This window comes from Chroicocephalus ridibundus, chromosome 4 (genome assembly GCF_963924245.1).
Source record: "Chroicocephalus ridibundus chromosome 4, bChrRid1.1, whole genome shotgun sequence".
Classification (NCBI taxonomy): Eukaryota; Metazoa; Chordata; class Aves; order Charadriiformes; family Laridae; genus Chroicocephalus; species Chroicocephalus ridibundus.
This window is the reverse complement of record NC_086287.1, coordinates 15,404,593-15,423,856: the sequence shown is the minus strand read 5'-3', so window position 1 is coordinate 15,423,856 and position 19,264 is coordinate 15,404,593. Positions and strand designations below refer to the sequence as shown.

At 37.5% G+C, this 19,264-nt stretch overlaps 1 protein-coding gene across 11 annotated transcripts in view; it reads left to right on the top strand.

Annotated features, from left to right (window-relative positions):
- Positions 1–19,264, top strand: part of SOX6 (SRY-box transcription factor 6) — a 381,266-nt gene that overhangs the window by 220,698 nt on the left and 141,304 nt on the right. For all 11 annotated transcript variants that reach the window (XM_063331731.1, XM_063331728.1, XM_063331729.1 and 8 more), the window contains 2 exons: positions 9,559–9,731; positions 13,270–13,338. In XM_063331731.1, coding sequence (XP_063187801.1) covers positions 9,559–9,731; positions 13,270–13,338 — 242 coding nt within the window. The remainder of the gene's footprint in view (positions 1–9,558; positions 9,732–13,269; positions 13,339–19,264) is intronic.

Below are 19,264 nucleotides of genomic sequence, written 5' to 3'. Positions count from 1 at the left end.
GTTGGTCTTCTGATAGTTACAAAATTCAGCCAAAGCTGATAAAAGAATCCGTGTGTTTTGAGTCAGGTTCAGAAATAAAATAATAGGGAAGGTGAACAACTGGCTTCACTTACTGTTTAGGGGAACATGGGGATCAGTTCTCATAGTGTTGTAAATGATATTTCTACTGGAGGTTCTGGTTCTACACGTATGTGTAAATAATGTGAAGAGCGAATTAGGCCTGCTGTGTTGTTAATTCCAGTGTAATGAAGAAGCTACAGGCATTGTGAATGTCATTGTTACTGAGGGACTTGATTTTTCTGATATTTAGAACTTGGGTCACATCTTCAGAAGGAAAAACTGGTTATCTCCATTTCCCAGTGACACTTGCCCTGTTTTGTTATGTGAGAACTTAAAGCACTATAGGACTATTGGGCTGGAGTTAGTTGTACAGCCTTTGTAAATGAGAAAAGTTACAGGATTTAACTTTCAAATATTTTTTATGACTTTCTCATCTCCTTGAATAAGACATAACATTGGCCTGCTGTTGTTTTTTGTGCTTAATGTGTATTCTCTGATAGGAAAAAGTGAACCAACCTTGTGCCATTCTAACTTAATTATCTTCCACAAAAAAAAAAAAAAAAGGTAAACATGATCTGTGTGGGGATGTTTGCACCGAGAAGGTTTCTGAAAGTTTATTCCTACTGTGACGTTTAAGTATTTCAGCTATCCTTATTAACACAGTTTCTGGCATCTCAGTGTGGTTTTTCTACAGAAGAGGAACTTTTATGTAATTACGGGATGGTTAGATTTTTTTTTCCTGTTATCAATTCATTCCCAATACCTTTTTTATCCTTTGGATCTTTTATTTTTTAATATACTATTTCCTTCTGTTGTATGACCCACAAATACAGTTTGGAATCTTTACTATTCCTATCAGAATAACATCCTCCTCCCCTTCCCCCTCCCTGATCTAGGGAAGTACTGTCATCTGATTTAAACAGGAAAAACTGAAACTGAAGGTCAGGATATATTTTAAGCTCTCTCAAGTCCTGAGTGAGTACCTTAAATGGATGGGCCACCTTTCCTCCTCTCTTGTTTGTAATTTTTTTTGCTTTAAAAGCACTGGAATTAAGCATTAGAGTCAATAGTAGTATTAATAATACAAATTTTGCTCTCTGTATAGCACCACCATGTTAATTTTATTTTGGTGTGCTATGCCCTGGGCTACAGTCTTCTCAGTTAACAGAATAAAACTACTCATTTTTCTTTTCTCTTTACATCATATTTTAGTTTTTGTATCACTGTACAGATTACTCACAGCCTGTGGCCTCTGCTATATTATTATATTCTAATTCATCAGGAACAGGTTGCCTGTGAGTTTTTAGTGGCAATGTATAATACGTATTTCTCTGTTTATATCCAGTATTATCACATTTTTCCCACGTAGAGTCTGAACAGCTCATATTGAGTATATATGAAGCATTTCTAAACCCAGTGAAAGCACTAAAGCATTCATAACTGAATCTCTACTTGCTGCTGAAAAACCCTAGGAATAATTTATTCAAAAAATTGTCATCTTCTTTCTTCCACATGCACATGCATGAATTAACACTTAATTTGTACTTGAATTAACACTTAATATGTACTTCTAGTATTATTTAGAATGTAAGGTGACAAGCTCTTCTAGAATTCCAGAGTAATTAGAAGAAACTGGCTATTTTTTTTTTTTAAATTGCAAACAATGCTAAAGTCAAATTGCATATATGAGATAGTAACAAAATCTGTAAACATAGTTAAAGTCCTCCAAGGATTATGTCAGATAGAGTTCTTTTCATGTGTGTTAAAGAAAGTAAGGAGTCCAAGAGATCTGTTGGAATTCTGCTTTTTGCTGGGCGCTGGTTTAGAGGAGGGGGAGGGTGAAGCTCTGGCTAACATCACATTCTTTCCTACATTCCTGATGTGGATTTACATTTTAGGACTCAACTGTGGATTGATCACATCCCTAAAAATGAGGCAATGTATCGTTGTGCTGCTCCATGAGCTGACCAGGCACTACTCAATCCGATCCTTTGCCTAGCAGATTACTTTGACGGTTTTGGAGCTGTTTGATACTAACTTGTGAAGAATTTATGTTGATCCGGTCTCTGCAGTGTCTTTCTTTTGAATGTGTTCGTTTGCCTTGATTAGAACTATTGTGAAAAACGGTCAAGGAAGAAAACCTCTGAATGTAAGATATTCCTCAGGAAACACTCGAGAATTGCTAAGGAACAATACAAGAACAAAAAGTCCGGAAAATACATGAGATCAAAAAAATGTCAAAGGCCATGAAAGAAATATTGTCTCAGAAGAGGCGTTATTTGCAGGAGCAAAGCTAAGGTACAAGCATTTGCTGGGAAATGCTAAGGCAGGTAAGCCTGCCTCAGTTGCCATCAGGTGATGGCAAGTCTTCAGCGGAAACATTCAGCTAGATTACTGCATACGTGCCTGTGACGTATTTGTTCTCAATGCAGAATAAACTGTTCTGTGATTTGTGAAGTCTGCAGAAGGGATAAACCTTTTAAATTCTTTTGAGAGGGGGGAAAAACCCCTGAGTGTGACGCTTCAGATGATCAAATAGGGTACAGTTGAACCCGAACACCCAGAGGTGCGATAATAAAGTGAGGACTTGTGAGGGTGCTTAGGCCCAGGGACTCCTGTCTCCATCCCAGCTCAATGTCAGGGAGAGATCTGGGCACGGATCGCTCTTCTGCACGTGTACTGTCTCCCCTGGCAAGACCTATGTGTGGACTGGACGAAAGCCTTGGTATGATCCAAACTAAATGGTGGTGGGTGCAGGACCCTGATGTTTGCTGTGAGAGCTGCCAGCAGCTCACTTTGCACAGGGCCAGAGAGGCGGCTGTAGTGATGGAGGTGCAGCGAGTCATGGGTCCCTATCCTCTCCCTCCCCTGCCTGGGGGCATAGCGGCATGGGAAAATGAAGGATCACCACGACCTCACTGAGGTAATTTCATTTTCACTCTGCTACCTACAATTTTACGGCTAGTCTAGGAAAGACAGTCTGGCCTATGATAAGTTTAGGATTGTATTGAAACACTCCTGTTCTGCAGATCATCTCAAATCACCCCCACCTAAGAAACGGTTTAAGCATCTGAGGTTTAATGTATGTGAAATTAAGACAAAGCCTGCAGATTGTCAGTAAAGCATTTTCATCCTTCTCATAAGCATAGCTCACTTAAGCCATTTTTTGATTTTTTCTAAATCTGACACACAGATTTTGCTCTACAGAATGTTTTCAGTAGTTCCTAATATTAATTCCTGTTACTGTTTATGGATAGAAGTTATTAATTTTTCCTTGCTCAAAGCTTAAAACAGAATCATTTTGAGACAGAAGCGGAGGGGGCTGGGGGGTGGAGAGGGGAGGAATCTCACACCTTCACAAGAGAAAATCCGGTGTGGTTTGCATGCTGGACATGTTTGCTGTGCTGCCTTCTGCACTGAGATGCTACAAAGCACAATGGAAGCATTTATAAAACTTTTTATTGACGAAGGACTGGACAGTAGCATATGGGAACATCAACAATTGCTAACTGATCATGAAATAAAGAAATTCCAGTATTCTAGTGTTATAAAAAGAAGGGGAAAAAAAAGTCATTCAGAACTTAGTCCTATTGGTTCAGCTGTTGTAACCAAAGACTGATAAGATAATAGAGGTCTTTGTGGCTGTTTTCTACTGAAATGCTTTATCTTTATGATGCACTTGGGGCCCTTTAGAGTGGAAAGCTTTTTAAACTGCTGTTGGAGTTAGAACTCAAATTAGATGCTATTGCAATGGCAAGGGGGCTCCTTAGTCAGGCAGCCCTCACAAAGTGACTTTTATCTCCGAAGCCCTTCCATTAGATTGTTACTTTCTTCTGTTTTCCCTGTTTAGTTTTGTTGACTTTTGCTGCCCTATTTTGTGGCATTTAAAAGGTGACCCAATCAAAAAAGGGTAAATGCTAAACGCTGGACACAGCCTGTGAAGTAGAGACATCACAGCCCATCTGATGTGTGCTGCAGAATGCCGTGTTAGACAGAACGGTTTAACCAGGTTATCTCTGGGCAGCTGAGATCAAATACACTTTCTTTTATGTCTAGCATTGTGTTTTTGCTTTCTTTTCAAACAATGTCCATTAAAAAAATCCCCCAAAAGTAATAGAGGAATTGATTCCTAAAGGGCTTTCTTTTTTTTTTTTAATGCTGAAATTGCTTAACTTGTTTCAAAATCATTTTTGATTGTTGGTTGAATTGCTTTGGTTGATGATACTTTGGAACTGCAGTTATGTGATTTAAAACCCTTCTTAGTTTCTGGCAAAGTCCACACTTTTCTTGCATTACTCGCTCTTGATTTCATGAAAGTCACACTATGTGTTTATTCTAAAAACATAACAGGAGTAATCATTTGTGATTTATTAATTTGTATTTCCTGTAAGTATATGGGACAAAAGTTAGTTTAGATGCAGTGCATAAACAAGCATGATATTTTTCATGCTTTACACTAATCACAGAATTCAAGAGAACCAATAATACTTTGCAGCTGTGTAGAGATTCCATGCAAAGATCTCAAAGCACTTCAGAAGCATTAACTAACCAGGCATAAAAACCTCTGATTGGTAGTGTTTTACTTTGTGTACATATTGGGAAACTAAGGCAAGCACATTCAAGAACCCACAGTAATTTAGTGTCACAGCTAGGAATCCTACTTCAGCAAGCTTTGGATCATGCCTATAAATTTTTGGCTTATTTATGACTCCAGTATTTTGTCTTTTATTCACTTGATAGAATATGTGGTTTTATCTTGTTTTCTTTTGCTGAGTGTCAAAGGGATTAGTCTAAGTTATACTATGTAAGTCTAGAAGTCTATTTTTTGTTATTCCTGCTTATTTTTTTCCCGTACCAGCAGTTATTACTCTGCCTCTATCTCATGACAACTTGCCACAAGGACAGTTCCAAATTTAACATTGAAAAGCCTCCCGTGTTTGTTGACAGGCAGCTACATCTGTATATACACTGAATATGTAGTAAGAGGTAATAGAAGTGTGGTAAGGTGGTAAACCAGAGATTGATATAGGAACTAGAGTTATATTGTGTATCTATACTTACAAGATACTAGATTTTTAATCTTTTTTTGCAATGCTTAAAGAAATCCAGGTAGATAAAATGCAAGATGATGTTTGTGATTTTTGTAAGATGCATCATAAGATATATGATGATCTTTCTACTACTTTGTGTGCCAGAAATCATGTAGTACTGAGATCGGTTTTAAAAGGTAGGGGTTTGCCACAAGCAGAATTCTTTCTAAATGTAATTTAGAGAGAAGAGTTGAACTCTCCTCTCTTTTTCAGCAGATTTATAGCTACTTTTTATTTTCTCACTCCTGGTTAGATTGACCTGTGACCAGAATTTCTCAAAAGTTCTCTTTGATGCCTTAGTTCTGTTCAATCTGACCATTTTATTTCAATTTGTGCTCCAATCCATACAAAAAATAAAGAGTAAAACAATAAGCACACAAGGAAAAATTAAAATATTGCTACAACCAAATTATTTTTCAGTTTATGATTATAATCACAAAGGCAAAAATATAGAACCAAAGGACTTTCAAAAATAATGACTATTTTTTCTGAACTTTTGATGAGACTGTTATATTTTCGTTTTAAAAAGAAGTCCTTAAACACTATCGACTTCCCACCAACACTCAAAATTTTAAATACTGCTGGTAAAGGGAGTCAATGAATCAAATTCAGTATATCTGAAGTTACTGAAATAAAGGCCCCTAAGAAAAATGTGTCAATTTTAAAGGTCTTTCCTAACTGAAGACCATTTTGTGATAGAGCCAAAGGTTAATAAAATCAGTAGTGAATGTAGCAATTTTACAGATAAGCTATTCACAACAAGTGTAGTTACTTGAATAAAAAGCTAATTCAGTTCTAAAATGCCACATGCAGTAGCAGTGAATAGCGGCTTTTAGGTGCTTTCTGGAGGAGGATAAAATACAGAATCACAGCACTCTTCTTTTCCAGCATCCCTGGCTGCCTGTAAATTGCTGTGAATGGGACTGTAGGCTGACAGGCTCTATTAAGACAAACTGCCTTTCTCATCGGAGAGATAAAATAAATCAGGTGTTTAGTCAAATTAAAATACTTCAGATGGAGCAGGCCCTGGGGAGCACTGATCCACCTGACAAATCTGAGAGAAACTCAAGACAGATGTGTTTTGGGGATAAGGAAGACCCCATGGAAAAAAAATGCATTGCTGTCTTTTGAGTAAGAGAATAGGATTTGAACAGAGAGCGAGCTGTGATATATAATATTTTATGGAAGCTGGCGTATTTACTGTATATTTTTTACTAAGCTCTTTGTTTTATCTGTTTTTATGGCAAATACATTTTACAGATAGCTGTATTTTTATTTTATTTACGGATTATTTTCTTTTAGTCAGCAGAAGAAGTTTATGTACTGATAATGAGTTTAGGAATCTCACTGCTTGCTGCAATAAGTGGATGCAAAACAGATGATGATGGCACACAGCTACTGATGACCTCTCTTGGCCCAGCCAGATCAGCTCAATCTGGTCTGTATTCTGAGCAAGTTGGTTTTTATTGGTATTTAAACTGTAAAATAATGGTTGGGATTTTCCACTCTAAAATTAAATTATACCTCCCCTACACACTGTCATACAACAACATTCTGCATCTTAGGCTTTTTCTTCTCTTGAGCAGTGTTTGGTTAGGTGTCTTGCAGCTTCATGGAGGTCTCGTTATTTTCCAGGAGCACAGTGTACGTTTTGTGGTCATCAGTCCTATTCTGTTGTTGGATTACATAGCACAGTACAAATTAAAGAGTAGAGTACTTTAAATGGGGTCATTCATTTCGGATGTGTTTCTCTGGGGGAAAAAAAGGAAAGAAAAACAATTACTATGAATTCCTGAATAACAACAGTTACTTCTGCCTGCTATTGTATGAAACTCAGAAAAAAAGAAAAAGAAATGACCTTATAAATTTGCTGCAACTATAGCAAATGGTTCTAACTAGTCATAACAAAACAATCAAATGTTGTAGCCTTAGTAGGCACTCTTTGTCGTAGCTTTCTACTCATATTATGAAGCAAGTACAAAGTATATAGAATAATATGGAAATGGAGCAGGAGATTAATATCTGCTTTGGGTGTGTAAAATATTTTATGACTGTAAGATCAGGAGCCTGCATTACAATGCCAAAGCTGCTTGACAGATGTGAAAGTCTCAAGCTGTGGTTTCCCAGGCGGCAGTGGATGGCAATAAGCATCATTTGAGGCAGCAGGTTGCTTCCCATTGGGTTTCTAAAATAGGTGGAGTGGTTGATCTCTTCTAGTCACGATGGGCAAGGGAGTTTTTCTTTCGCGGAACAGGCTTTTATCCATGAAAATGAATTTCAGTATATAATAACATATTAAAAAGTACCTAAATGACCTTTGATCCATGGTACAAAATCTTCAAGATGAATAATACAGTTTAAGAGGGTTAAGGTAAATCTATACTGAAGTTGCAGATAACTGAACTGATGTCAACAGTGTGGAGCTCAGTACAAGCTAATAGATCCTGGCAAGGCAGTGCCTCCAGTGCAGACATTTTCCTGGCCACGTACCTGCCTAAGTTTACTTTCAAAAATCTTCTTCTTGTTGTTGTTTTGAAACAGCTTTTTTGCACAGAACCGTTTTATTGCTTCAGTCGTGCATATCACACAAAGGTTTTGCAACGAGTTCGTCTGAATAGTAGAGTGCCCTTCAGGTTCAGCTTCATGCATCCATCATTCTTGTGACTAAGAAAATTGCTAACCGTTTCTAAAACTTCTACTACAACAGAAGTTACTAATTTTTCCTAGTCTGGAGGCATGTGTTACGTGTATACTGAATTAAGATTTGGCATTACAGGGTACTGAAACATCAGTTTGTTGCAGGCTCTTTTTTTTTAAAAAAAAGATAGTTAATAGTGGCTAAGAAATTTAATATTTTAAGTACTTTATGTTGTTAAAAGCAATTAAGAAATGTACAGAAAACCACATACCATTTGTTTCTGGGAGTTTATTTAGGGTGAATGACAAACCATGCAGTTTCTTTTTCCATACAAAGTCGTTATAGACAGAGGTTTTCTTGTATGCTGCTTTTGCAAATGAAACTCTGTTTAAGAATAATATTGGTCCCGTCATAGCACGATGTAAGTAGTAGATCTTGGGTTTATCACCTGCTTGGCAGGAGTCCGTTTTGTCTTCCCTCTCCTTATGAAACCTGTCAACCTCTTTCTTCTCTTCCTTAGAAGATACCCATCTTACTCCTGGGAAGAAGATGAGGTCATAATTTTGGTGACAGTTTCTCCATTCCCTCCCAGGTCCTGTTCCTCACACATTTTCTTCCTCTTCAAAAGTCCTGTGACGTCTTTGTCACAGTCCTCTATTGCGAATGGAGGAAAGGAAGTATGTGAATACCCTCTCCTTTGTGCCACTTCTCATATCATCGTGGCAGATTACAGACCTGACTAGTTCTTGATTTGGTTCGCTTCTTCTCTAACTCTTGGTTCTCCTGTACAACATAAAATTGCTTCATTTATCCCACTTCCAGCTTTAAACCCTCTTTCAGATGGTCTTCCAATATTTCTGAACTGCTACCTTACTGTAGTTATATTACGTCTTATAGAGCTGTGGGTCTGAGATGCCTACACAAGGAAAAAGTGCATGGCTCAAATATAGGAGCTGACATTGCCATTTGTGACTGAGTAATATGTTCAAACGTAAGATGGGATATTTTTGGGTTGATTTGCAAAAGGACCCTGTACTCTCTACTTAGGAGACCCATGCAATTTACCCATAAACAGACCATTAAGCATCATTAGTGCAAAGAATAAATGTACCGTAGTTTCATATTAATTAAGTGCTCTCTGTAGAGTAAACTTTGAAAGTTAAATGAAAATTTTTAAGCCATTTTCTCAGGTTAGCCATTTCTCTTAGGGACAAGTAGAGCTCATTTTTAGTATGCATCCCATAACCAAAGCTTACATTTACCCAAATGAACCAGATATATGGGTATTTTAGAGAAATGATCAATAAGCTATTAAACTGTTTCTTCCACTGAACAGCATCTTTTAATTTTTTTTTTAAACAGCGTCTTTTAATTTTTTTTAGCATTTTTACATACTTGGGGAAAAAAACCAACAAAATATATAAAGTGAAGGAAAATTATGTCTAATAAACTGTGAACATATTTATCACACTGGGCAGATTTAGATGGAAAAGATATAGAGATTTGTACACAGTGCATCGTTAATTACTCCTGTCAGAAAAAAAAGAAATACTCTATATCTTTTCTGCTCCAATTTTTGTTATATCCTCCACTGCTTAGAGCACAGAAAAGCTATGTGCTTGATTCTTTTGGGATTTGTTAGTAAAATACATATATTCAAGCTGCCACTTGAAATAAGCATGTTGGTGATTCAGCCATTTTTTTTGGTGAATATTGCTTGGTAACTATTGTCTATCTCATATTTACAGTACATCTTTCCTGCACATTTAGGTACACCAGAAAGCCTGGCAGAAAAAGAGCGACAGCTCTCTACTATGATCACCCAGCTGATCAGCTTACGGGAGCAGCTCCTGGCTGCCCATGACGAACAGAAAAAGCTGGCAGCCTCACAAATTGAAAAACAACGGCAGCAAATGGACCTTGCTCGCCAACAGCAAGAACAGGTGAGGCTCCAAGAAAGAAACCTCTGAAAATGTTTCATGCAGAGTGCTTATCATAAACAATGCTCTGCTTGGTGTTTCCTTTCATCTTTATTGTTAAAAGAGCTTAAATATCTTCAGAAATGACATCTTTTTCCAGAAAGAGGAAATATTATAGGACCTTGAGAAAAAAAGTGGGTGTAGACATTCAAATAATTTCTTTCCTAGAATAAATGGGATTTGATAGATTTCACAGTTCTTGTTTCTTGCACTGAGATGCAATTTTGGTAGCTACAAATAAGCCAGACTATAACCACTGTTTAATGCTTTCTCTTTTCGACAAGAAAATAATAGAACAAAACCCCTTAATCATCCTCAAACCTTCAAATATCTTCTACAAGTAAGGTTTGATTTGTTTGTTTGTGTTGTGGGGTTTTTTTTTTGTTCAGGTTTTTTTTTTGTTTGTTTGTTTTTTAAGATGCGGTTGTCCAAGGAGCTGTCCTTTCCTCATTGTACAAAAGTGTAACAATGATCCCATACACTAGTCCCCTAGGCATTAGATCAGACAGATACAAATTAATGTGTGGTTTTTAGGAATCTGACATTATTACTAGAATTATCTTTTCAGTTAAATGTATTTTATAGGATATATACAGCAATATATGCTCTGTTGATTTTAATGAGTTGTGACGTCTGGTATTTTATGTGCTTGAGTATTTGCCCACATGTAGGAATATGGACTCATCCCCTAATGGAAAATAACATAAAGGAACACTGTAAAAAATCAGAAGTTAGAATGTCATTTAGCCATCCAGAGATGACACAGTAATTAACTATTGACACTTGTGAATAAGCTAGCACAAATTAATCTTGACACATTTGCAGACGAGTGATATCTTACAGTGAACACTTTGTAATTATATTTCAAAATGAAAATTAAATGACACTTAAAACTAGGTTGTCATGCTCAATGAAGCGAGCATGTAGCTCAACCGATAGGCAAATAAAATTCAGAATTTGAGCCACATGGTGCTTGTGTACCCTACTTTACTGTGTCAAGGCTATACATCAAGACTATGCTATAGTAATTGCATTGCAGGGTATAGGATACTTTTTCTATCACAGTACTGTTCCATCTAAGAGGAACCACTGGTGTTAGACGCTTCATGGTATATTTCTGGTTTTCATCAGAAAATGCCTATTCAAATGGTACTATATTGTACATACAAGTACGAAAAGCTGTTCACAAGCAGTCTGAACTCCGGCAGATCAATGCCTTTGCACAGGTAAACAAAGATCTCATCCTTTCCTTGGCTATAGCTTGCCATGTTAAGTAGTAGCCAGGTCACCAGCAGCTCCAAACAATTCTGGACATAGGATACTGTCTATCTGTGAAAAAAGATACAGCACTCTGAAAGAACGACCTATGATGCAGCTCCATGTGGTGTTTCATTTCAATGTGAAATTACAAATAATTCCTTTCTGAAGCGGAATATCATGATAATCTTTTTATTGCCTTCACTGAGATTTTTAGCAGCAGGGACAATGTGGATATAAACCTGAAAGAGCTTATCTTTAGCGACAAGCCCTACGCTTCTGAGGTGGAAGAGTACAATTGGCATGATACTCAGTAAAAATAGTAACTCAAGCACTCATATAGGTTTTAAAATATTCTCTGTAGCTGTTACCGTTAGAGTTGCTTTTCCAAGCATAGGCAGTACTGCTGACCGCTCATCTGGCAGTAGGTGACCTGGGGTCCCAGGAGCTGCCCCTCGGTTGCCTGGGCACGCGGGCGGCCAGCTCTGTTTGAACTACCCTTTTCACTCGCAGACTAGGGCCTGCTTCTTCAGTCTTCATTTGCCGTGTTTTTATTGACTTTACGGTGAGATTTATCCAGAAACATTTAAAATCAGGCTCATAAATGGAGTTTGATCCGTGTTACAAGCACCAGTGTAGTGGGCTATGACAGTTGCGTCATTCTTTTCTGTGCGGCAGTAGGCCTTGGTCCAGCCCCAGAATCACATAGGCCTCGATTTCTCTGAGGCCGTGTGCAAGACTTAAAGTATGTATGAATTTTGTGATGGTTTCCCACACAAAATGAATTTTAACAGTAGCAGTGAAAAAAAAATGACAGCGCTATCTCCAGGTGACAAAGTGAGAGATTAAGGAAAAGACAGACTTGATCTCTGTGCGTGCACAATTAGAAGCTGTTAATATGTAACTGCATATTTCGTATGTGTTAATCTGAACAGTTTGCACTAAAACTATGTGATTGTTTATTTCCAAATCAGCCTAGCTATACTTCTGTCTTTGTTTTTTTTTTTTTAATCAGAAAAACATTTTACTTGGCTTTTTCTGTTTATAACGTGGAAGATGGTGGGGAGGGAGATCAGGACGATTTTTGCTGAAGCCGAAACAGTGGATTTGAGTGACAAAGCTACCTTTGTCACCAACTCCTTTCTGGTTTATGTGGTTCCTCTGCTCTAGATAAATATTTATAGGAGGGGAAATTATACTTAGGCAATGAAGGCAGCAGAAGTGCTGAGGCTGGGGTTTCCAGGAAACACAAATCTTGTCCTTGTTTCAGTCGGCCGCGCAGTTGCTCTTCTAAAGCAGAAGTCCAGTTGCTCCCCCAGCTCCCTGCAGCTTCTCCCCCGTAGCTGCAGTCCATGTTAGCCATTGCAGGGAGCAGCTCTGCGGTCTGAGGGCAGGATCCTATTTCCCTTGTGCTCTTGCATGCTGATTTTGGATGGTTTGTGGGAATCAGGGCTGGGGGGGTGTCCCCTAGCTGGGGGGTGCTTCCCTCCATCTACGTTAGAGAAGGGATATAGTGAACCTTTACCCTCCAGATCCCTTACTGAGTCTACCAAATGCGGGTAAGAATATCTACATATTTCACAGGGTTGTGTTCAGGATGAGTTACTGAGCATCAGATACTGCTTTTACACAGAATAAGACCCTACTTGCTCAAGTAGTTCCAAGGAAGACTTCGAGATTTACAAGAGAAATAATGTGCTGCTCATTGTGAATGAAGTTAGAGAAGCTTGCCCTAGGAGCTTGTGCTGAATAGTGAAACATCTATAAATACTAGCTAAGGCTCCAGTTCAGCAAAGCAGGAAAATGTGTGTTTAACCTTAAGCACCTGAGTAATCCCATCCCCATTCAGCAAAGCACTTAATTTTAAGCATGTGTTTCATTCCCATTGTAGCTAACAGTAATGCATCATAGTCAAAGATCACCACAGGCTTAAATGCTTTGTTGAATAGTGATGAGATTATTCACATGCACACAGCTAAACCCATGTTTCTGTGCTTTGCAGAGTTGAGGCCTAAGTGCTTAAAATACATATTTCTTACTGACTAACTAGATTTTTATGTTGCATTTAAATATAAAATATTTATGTCACATATAGATACCTCTAAAATATCCTTCATTTTTAAAAAAAAATAAATGATGCTTAATAAAAATATAATAAAGAATAACTAATAAGATGTTTTTCACTCAATAATATTGAAGTTTCAATATTACTGTTTTAATTTAATGGAAATTTTATTTCTAATAGATCGCAAGACAACAGCAGCAACTTCTGCAACAGCAGCACAAAATCAATCTACTGCAGCAGCAAATTCAGGTCAGTGTGTTTTATTGCTCTCTTCTGATTATACTTAAATTCCATCTATGGAGAGGGAAGGATCTAAAATAAAGCAGCCACACGCTTTACTAACAAGCCTCAGTAGAGGTGCTCTTTATGGAGGTTCTTTGTGTCTTTGAAAATTATTGTCAAACACCTTTTTGGTGGAAAGAGCTTTTCTTTAATAAGCTGAGTTTTCTTCTGAAAGTTATGAACTATTTCTTAAATCTTGTAATTTAATTCTGAAATCTGCAATCAGTTTGATTTGTATTGTGTGAAGTAAAAGCAGAGTCTCAATCATTGTTTATAGAATTCCTTCTTCTACAAAGGCAAAAATGGCTTTATAAGAAGTTTAGAAGAATATTTTCCATTTCATTAACTAAAGCAAACAGCTATAGAATAGGATAATAGACATTGACACTGTACTAAGTCCCTGGGACCAGTCTGCTCATGTACAAAGACCCACAGGTATATCTATCCCATGCATCTTTGGAGTAAAAGGTTTGATTTTGCACAAATATATGCGGGTAGGGAGTGACATGTAGGTAGAGGCATTGTTGAGATGTGACCATATTACCTTCTCTGCTTCCCAGCATTTCCATGGGCCTGTTCTTTGATTTAAATATTTTGGTGTGGTCTGACAGATGATTGTGCTGCCAGTCATTTCTTATAAGATTGGACTATCAGGTTTTTTCTTTAATCAGCTGATTGCCATGTTACTAGATGCCAAAATTGAAGTTTTTCATCCTTCATCCCAAAGGAATGCTTGTAAATGCTTTCGCAAATACTGTACTGCAGTTTCAGTTACACTTTAAGGAGTTTAATTAACATGTATAAATGTGTTAATACCTGGGATGAGAGACACAATTGAATTTTAAAGCACCATTATTGCCATTGCCTATTAGAAGACTGCATGTTCATATTAGGTGTACATAAAGAATGGAAGAGATGTAAAAATAGTGAAAGGAAAAAAAATACACCATCTTCTCTAAGTGTTATTTGCAAGTCTGGCTTCATAAAACAAAGAATCATATAAAAAATTCTTCACTCGGTATAAAAGCTAAGACTGAAACATAGCTGAGTCTGTTAAACAGATCAGTTATTTGCATGATAAATTTGTATTTTTTTAAAATTCCTTTAAAAATTAGGACACAGAAAGAGGAATCATGACCAGGTAATTTTTGTTCCTATTTGGAGAATGTGGGTATGTTTTACTGAGAAGTATCCTGCTCCGTAGTAAAAAGTTTAAAGGTAGTTCATGTTTCAGTTCACTCAATATTTTCCAGTAGCTTCACCCTTCCACTAACTCTGTGGAAATGCAGCCTTAGAATATGTTGCAGGTTCATTTTCTTGTTCACTCACGATTTTTGTCTTGCATAGTGCTGAACCCTCCAAAAGTTTTCTGTCCCGTCCTTTCCTAAACGTATACTGCAATGAAGTGTTTTAACGATTGTTCTGTTCATGTGAGCGAAAATATTTCTTGGTGATTCTTCCCTACATTTATTTCAACATTCTTGCTGATATAAGCTACTCTTATTCCATAGTCCCTCAGTAGTTTGTCGTCTTTATTTATCCTTATATTTATATGAATCTAATCAGTGTATTCAAGGCAGTGAGGACTGTTTCCTTTCCCAGCTGGTTAGCCAGATTGGTAGTGGGCATCTCATTGCCCAAGGAACATTGTAGACTCCAGTATGAAGCATTAGGCATGTTGGGCGGATGCCATCTCAAACATACATTGATCCCACGTGGAGATTACTGAAAAAAAGTTTGTTAGGAGATTGTTTCCTCTGCTAAATACCAGCTTACATAGTCCATTTGCTTGTGAGCCAAGTGGTTCTTCTTTGTATTTGTTTTTTCTTAATTCTGTGTCAGGTTTGCTAACCAGAAGTTGCCTGGGAGAGAAGTTAGTTGCTAAGTCACCTCTGCAGTTCGTAATAGGTTTGTTGCTGTTGAATTGATTACGAGCGTTGCAGTTTGTTGAGACCTGTAGCTCCCCAAGGGCTATAGGTGGGATGGAGGTAAATGGGGAGGCAGGTGAGAGATAGTGCTGTGCCAGTTTTTCCAGGTCCCCTCCCAGCATCTTCCCAGGAAACCTCAGTACCGATACTGAAGTTTCACTGGTAACTCTGGGTGGAATTCATCATATCAAAAGTAGACAACTGCAGTGTAGACTCTGTCTCAATTAATTATCCAGATTGTTTTTATAGTGAACAGAGAGAAGCAGAGTGAACAGTTTTAGGATGCAATTCATCTTGTCCTAAAGTAGACATTTAAAATATGCCACATGAGTTGTTCCTTAAAATGGCTGTTTCTCTCCATTAACTATAAAGGATACAGATGCCGATGCCTATAATGTGGAGATCTGAAGCGAGATGAGGTGAATCGTGCTCTCTGTGGCTTGAGGGGGGAAAAACCCAATTTTCTAATAAATGTTTACATTCTCAGTTTAGTTTTTGGGCTTAGTAGAATTCGGAACCGCATCCCCAATAACTAATTTGATTTTATTCAGAAGGTGCATTTGTTTAAAGACACTCTTGAGCAACCTTTTCAGGAAACGGGAATTACTTATATAGAATGGTGTGGAGTCTTGTCTATACTTTGTATGCATGGAAAAACAATAGTACTCTTCCCTGCCACTCCCCTTTTGAAAAGATTACAAAATATAAGTAGCACAGGTGCCAGTTCCATCTGGGCATGGGCCTATTCATGGCACAGCTACTTGAAATAAGTACAGTATGTTCTCCAGGATGCAGGAGTGGGGCATTGCTGATGCAATGTTTTCATCACATGAAACATACACAGTGTACCGCTGTCATCTTCTGAGGTACAGTGTTAATTCTCAAACAATAATTTCTGTCAATAAGTGCATCCAGTTTATTTAACCATTTAAACAATTAGAAATTACTTTAGATGGAGCTCACAAGATTTCCGTCAACTACATATATAAGTGGAAATAATCTATATTCAATAAAAACCATCCTTCCCTGGATAGCTACTGGGTTAATTTACTGAGAATTTTCATTATTTGGTATTTATTATTTACGTTATGTTGTGTATTATTTGTTTATGTAATCATTTTAACGCCTTATTCCATTTAGTTGGTTTTTGTTTTGTTTTTAAACCATTTACTGGCGCATCTTACTCCAGACTTGTTATACATCCAAAACTTTGTCAACAACCTGTGAGCAAAGAGGACATTAGCTCGTCTTAGCATATGAAAACAACATAGGTATTTCAAGAGTACTGAGGTCCTTAAATGTTCTGCATAATCATCTCATCTTTTCTGAGTGAAGCTAATGTTACTTCCAGGGTGTGCACGTTGGGGAAAGCAGTTTTGTCTGTTGGCTAAAGGTAGTGGGAATCTGGAGTTGTTCTACATTCTGTCTCAGATTATCTGAACTTCGGCAAATTGTTTCCTGTTCCTCAATTCAAATGTAATGTTTTGAGAATCTTAAATGAAAATTTTCAAATAAATGCAGTGTATTATTACTTTTCAGCTCAAATGTTCATAATGCTCATAAACACTCTTCTACAGAGGAGTCCATGGAGACGGGGGGAAATCTCTAGTATGCCAAATTAAGTTCTTTGTTCTGCAGAGCTGTGCAGAGAAATCATTGCTTTTAATTGAAATAAGGCTGAGAAAATACTATAGGGCAAGTAAGAGCTCACAGGTCAGTCTCCAGGTTGATTCAGATTTTTTAAAAGAACTTAGTTTTAATAAAAGTATTAATTCTTAAAGTAGAAGGGACAAAATGAGACTATTTCAAGTTCATCTTTTAGCCTGTGCTGTGAAAGGGAAAGCCTCTAGGGATAAGGGGAAAAGCTGTTTAAAAGAGGAATTTGGTGGTACATCAGGAAGATAAGACTACATTGGAAGAAGGGAAGGCTTGCATCTCTAGAATGGTTCCAACCTTGACAACCACTTGAGGCCTGAAATCCCTGTGAATTCAGTGTCTCGTTGCAAGAATTCAGTCCTTTCAGATTGAGGCTTGGGAACTGCCTCTGGCCCCATCACATCCAGCCGAGAAAGGGGTTGGATCACGCTGATGCTTGGAGCATGTTGCTCCAGGATTTCCCTACAGTGGCGGGGGAAATTAAGGGATGCAAATTTAAGGGCTTCCCTCCTCGGGTGGGCAGGCTTCATTAGGGTGAGTCCTAAATTGTGGCTGAAATCTTTAAAATGAACACTGATTGTTGAGCTTTTGTGAAAAACTCGTGATGGGTATTACAGCGAGAGCTCATCCAAACTGCTTTTGTCCGTTTCCTTTCACCTTATTCCTCTGTGCTCAGCTCAATGCCGTTGCAGAGCATTTCCTTTTCTGTTTGAATCAGTATGATTTCCATCGTGTAGAAAGGCTGGCTTCCTCTGCTCTCAGAAGTATTCTCTTTTAATTCAGCCACTAGAAATTATTCCTAATAGTAATTTTTTTTCTACTTTTAATCTATACATTCATGCTGTTGTAGTTTCATATTAATGTGGTTGCATTTTCTGTTTCAGTCAAAAAGAGTGAGCATGATTACTGTGATAGTAAACAAACAAAAGAACAGTAACATAAAAATTACAACTATTTAAACTGTCCTTGAATAGGAATCATTTGAATCATACTTAAAACTTAAGAGGCTGAACCCATGAGTCTCTCTTCTTATCCATGATTAACTACTGACAATTCAGGTACCTGGTGAGCTGAATAAGGACTATCTCTTTATGTGAAGCACATGTCTAAAGATCAGGAATAATTACATTCCACATTAGCCTTCATGGCCTCCCTGACCTGGTTAATTAATTTTTTTGCTAGGATAATAATAGTAGAAATAGATTTAAAGATATGCTTCATCATTAAGTATGTAACTGACCTCCAATTTTAAGAGCCAAACCTTTCATTTATTGCCTTTTGGAGACAAGTTAAAGCTCCTTGCAGTGAGCTTGCTGAAAGTGCACAAGCTGAAATCTAGTTATTGTCAGTTCGGTTATGCTCTCTGAGGTTGTCTCTCTTTGTAAACTGTATTTAGCATTGACAAGCAAAAAGCAATTGCAATGCTACTGTTCTGGCACTAGGGAATATTCTCCCCCACCTTTTTTTCTTTTCTTTTTTTTTTTTGTTATTGATCATGAAACTGATCCCCTTCCAGCAAGCTCTGCACAGGACCAAATAAAGCCATTGAAAGCAATTTGATACTTTTATTGGCAGGGTACGCAGATCAGATACTCCCTTGAAAGAGAGCGAGAGTTATAAACAAAGCTTAGAAGTCTAGGAATAGCCCCCAGCTTCAGCAAACCCTTAAAATATTTTGTAATTGTATCTTCAATCATGAATTAGCCAGGAAAAACAGACCTTTTTTGCCTTTACATTTCACTGGTGTATGCTGTTTTTAATTGCCCCCAGGCACACTGTTGTGATCTTCTTTGGAAGTTTAAAACCAGGATAAAAATGCAAATCTAATTATTTCTTTTATCTAATCTAATTAACTTTTACAAGTAATGATAGATGCACTGTAGCCTGCATCAAACATTTTAATAATGATGTTTCTGGATTAAAGAATAGGTAAAACTACTGTAATTTATAAGCAGTCAAGATTATGGCAGTAGAAAATGTAAATTATTGTGGTGGCTTAATAAACTATAGCTGCAGTTTATTAATTTTCAGTAGAAAGGATACATTTCCCTTAAATTCCAGTTTGCTTATGAGTTGGTTCCCAGATGTCATTGGTATCTTTTTTTTTCTTTTTTTTTTAACAGTTCGGTATTAAAAAAATCTATGTCTAACTCCCTTCTGCAATGCAGTTGTGTGCACACGGAAGAGAGAAGTGCTGTTACGTGCCTGTAACTTGTAGCTGGCTGCTAAATCATTGAGTCAAATGCATGGGGCTCTGCTGTAGGCTTGGCATCACAGCTTCTGTCCGGCTCATAACTTGCTTAGCAAAT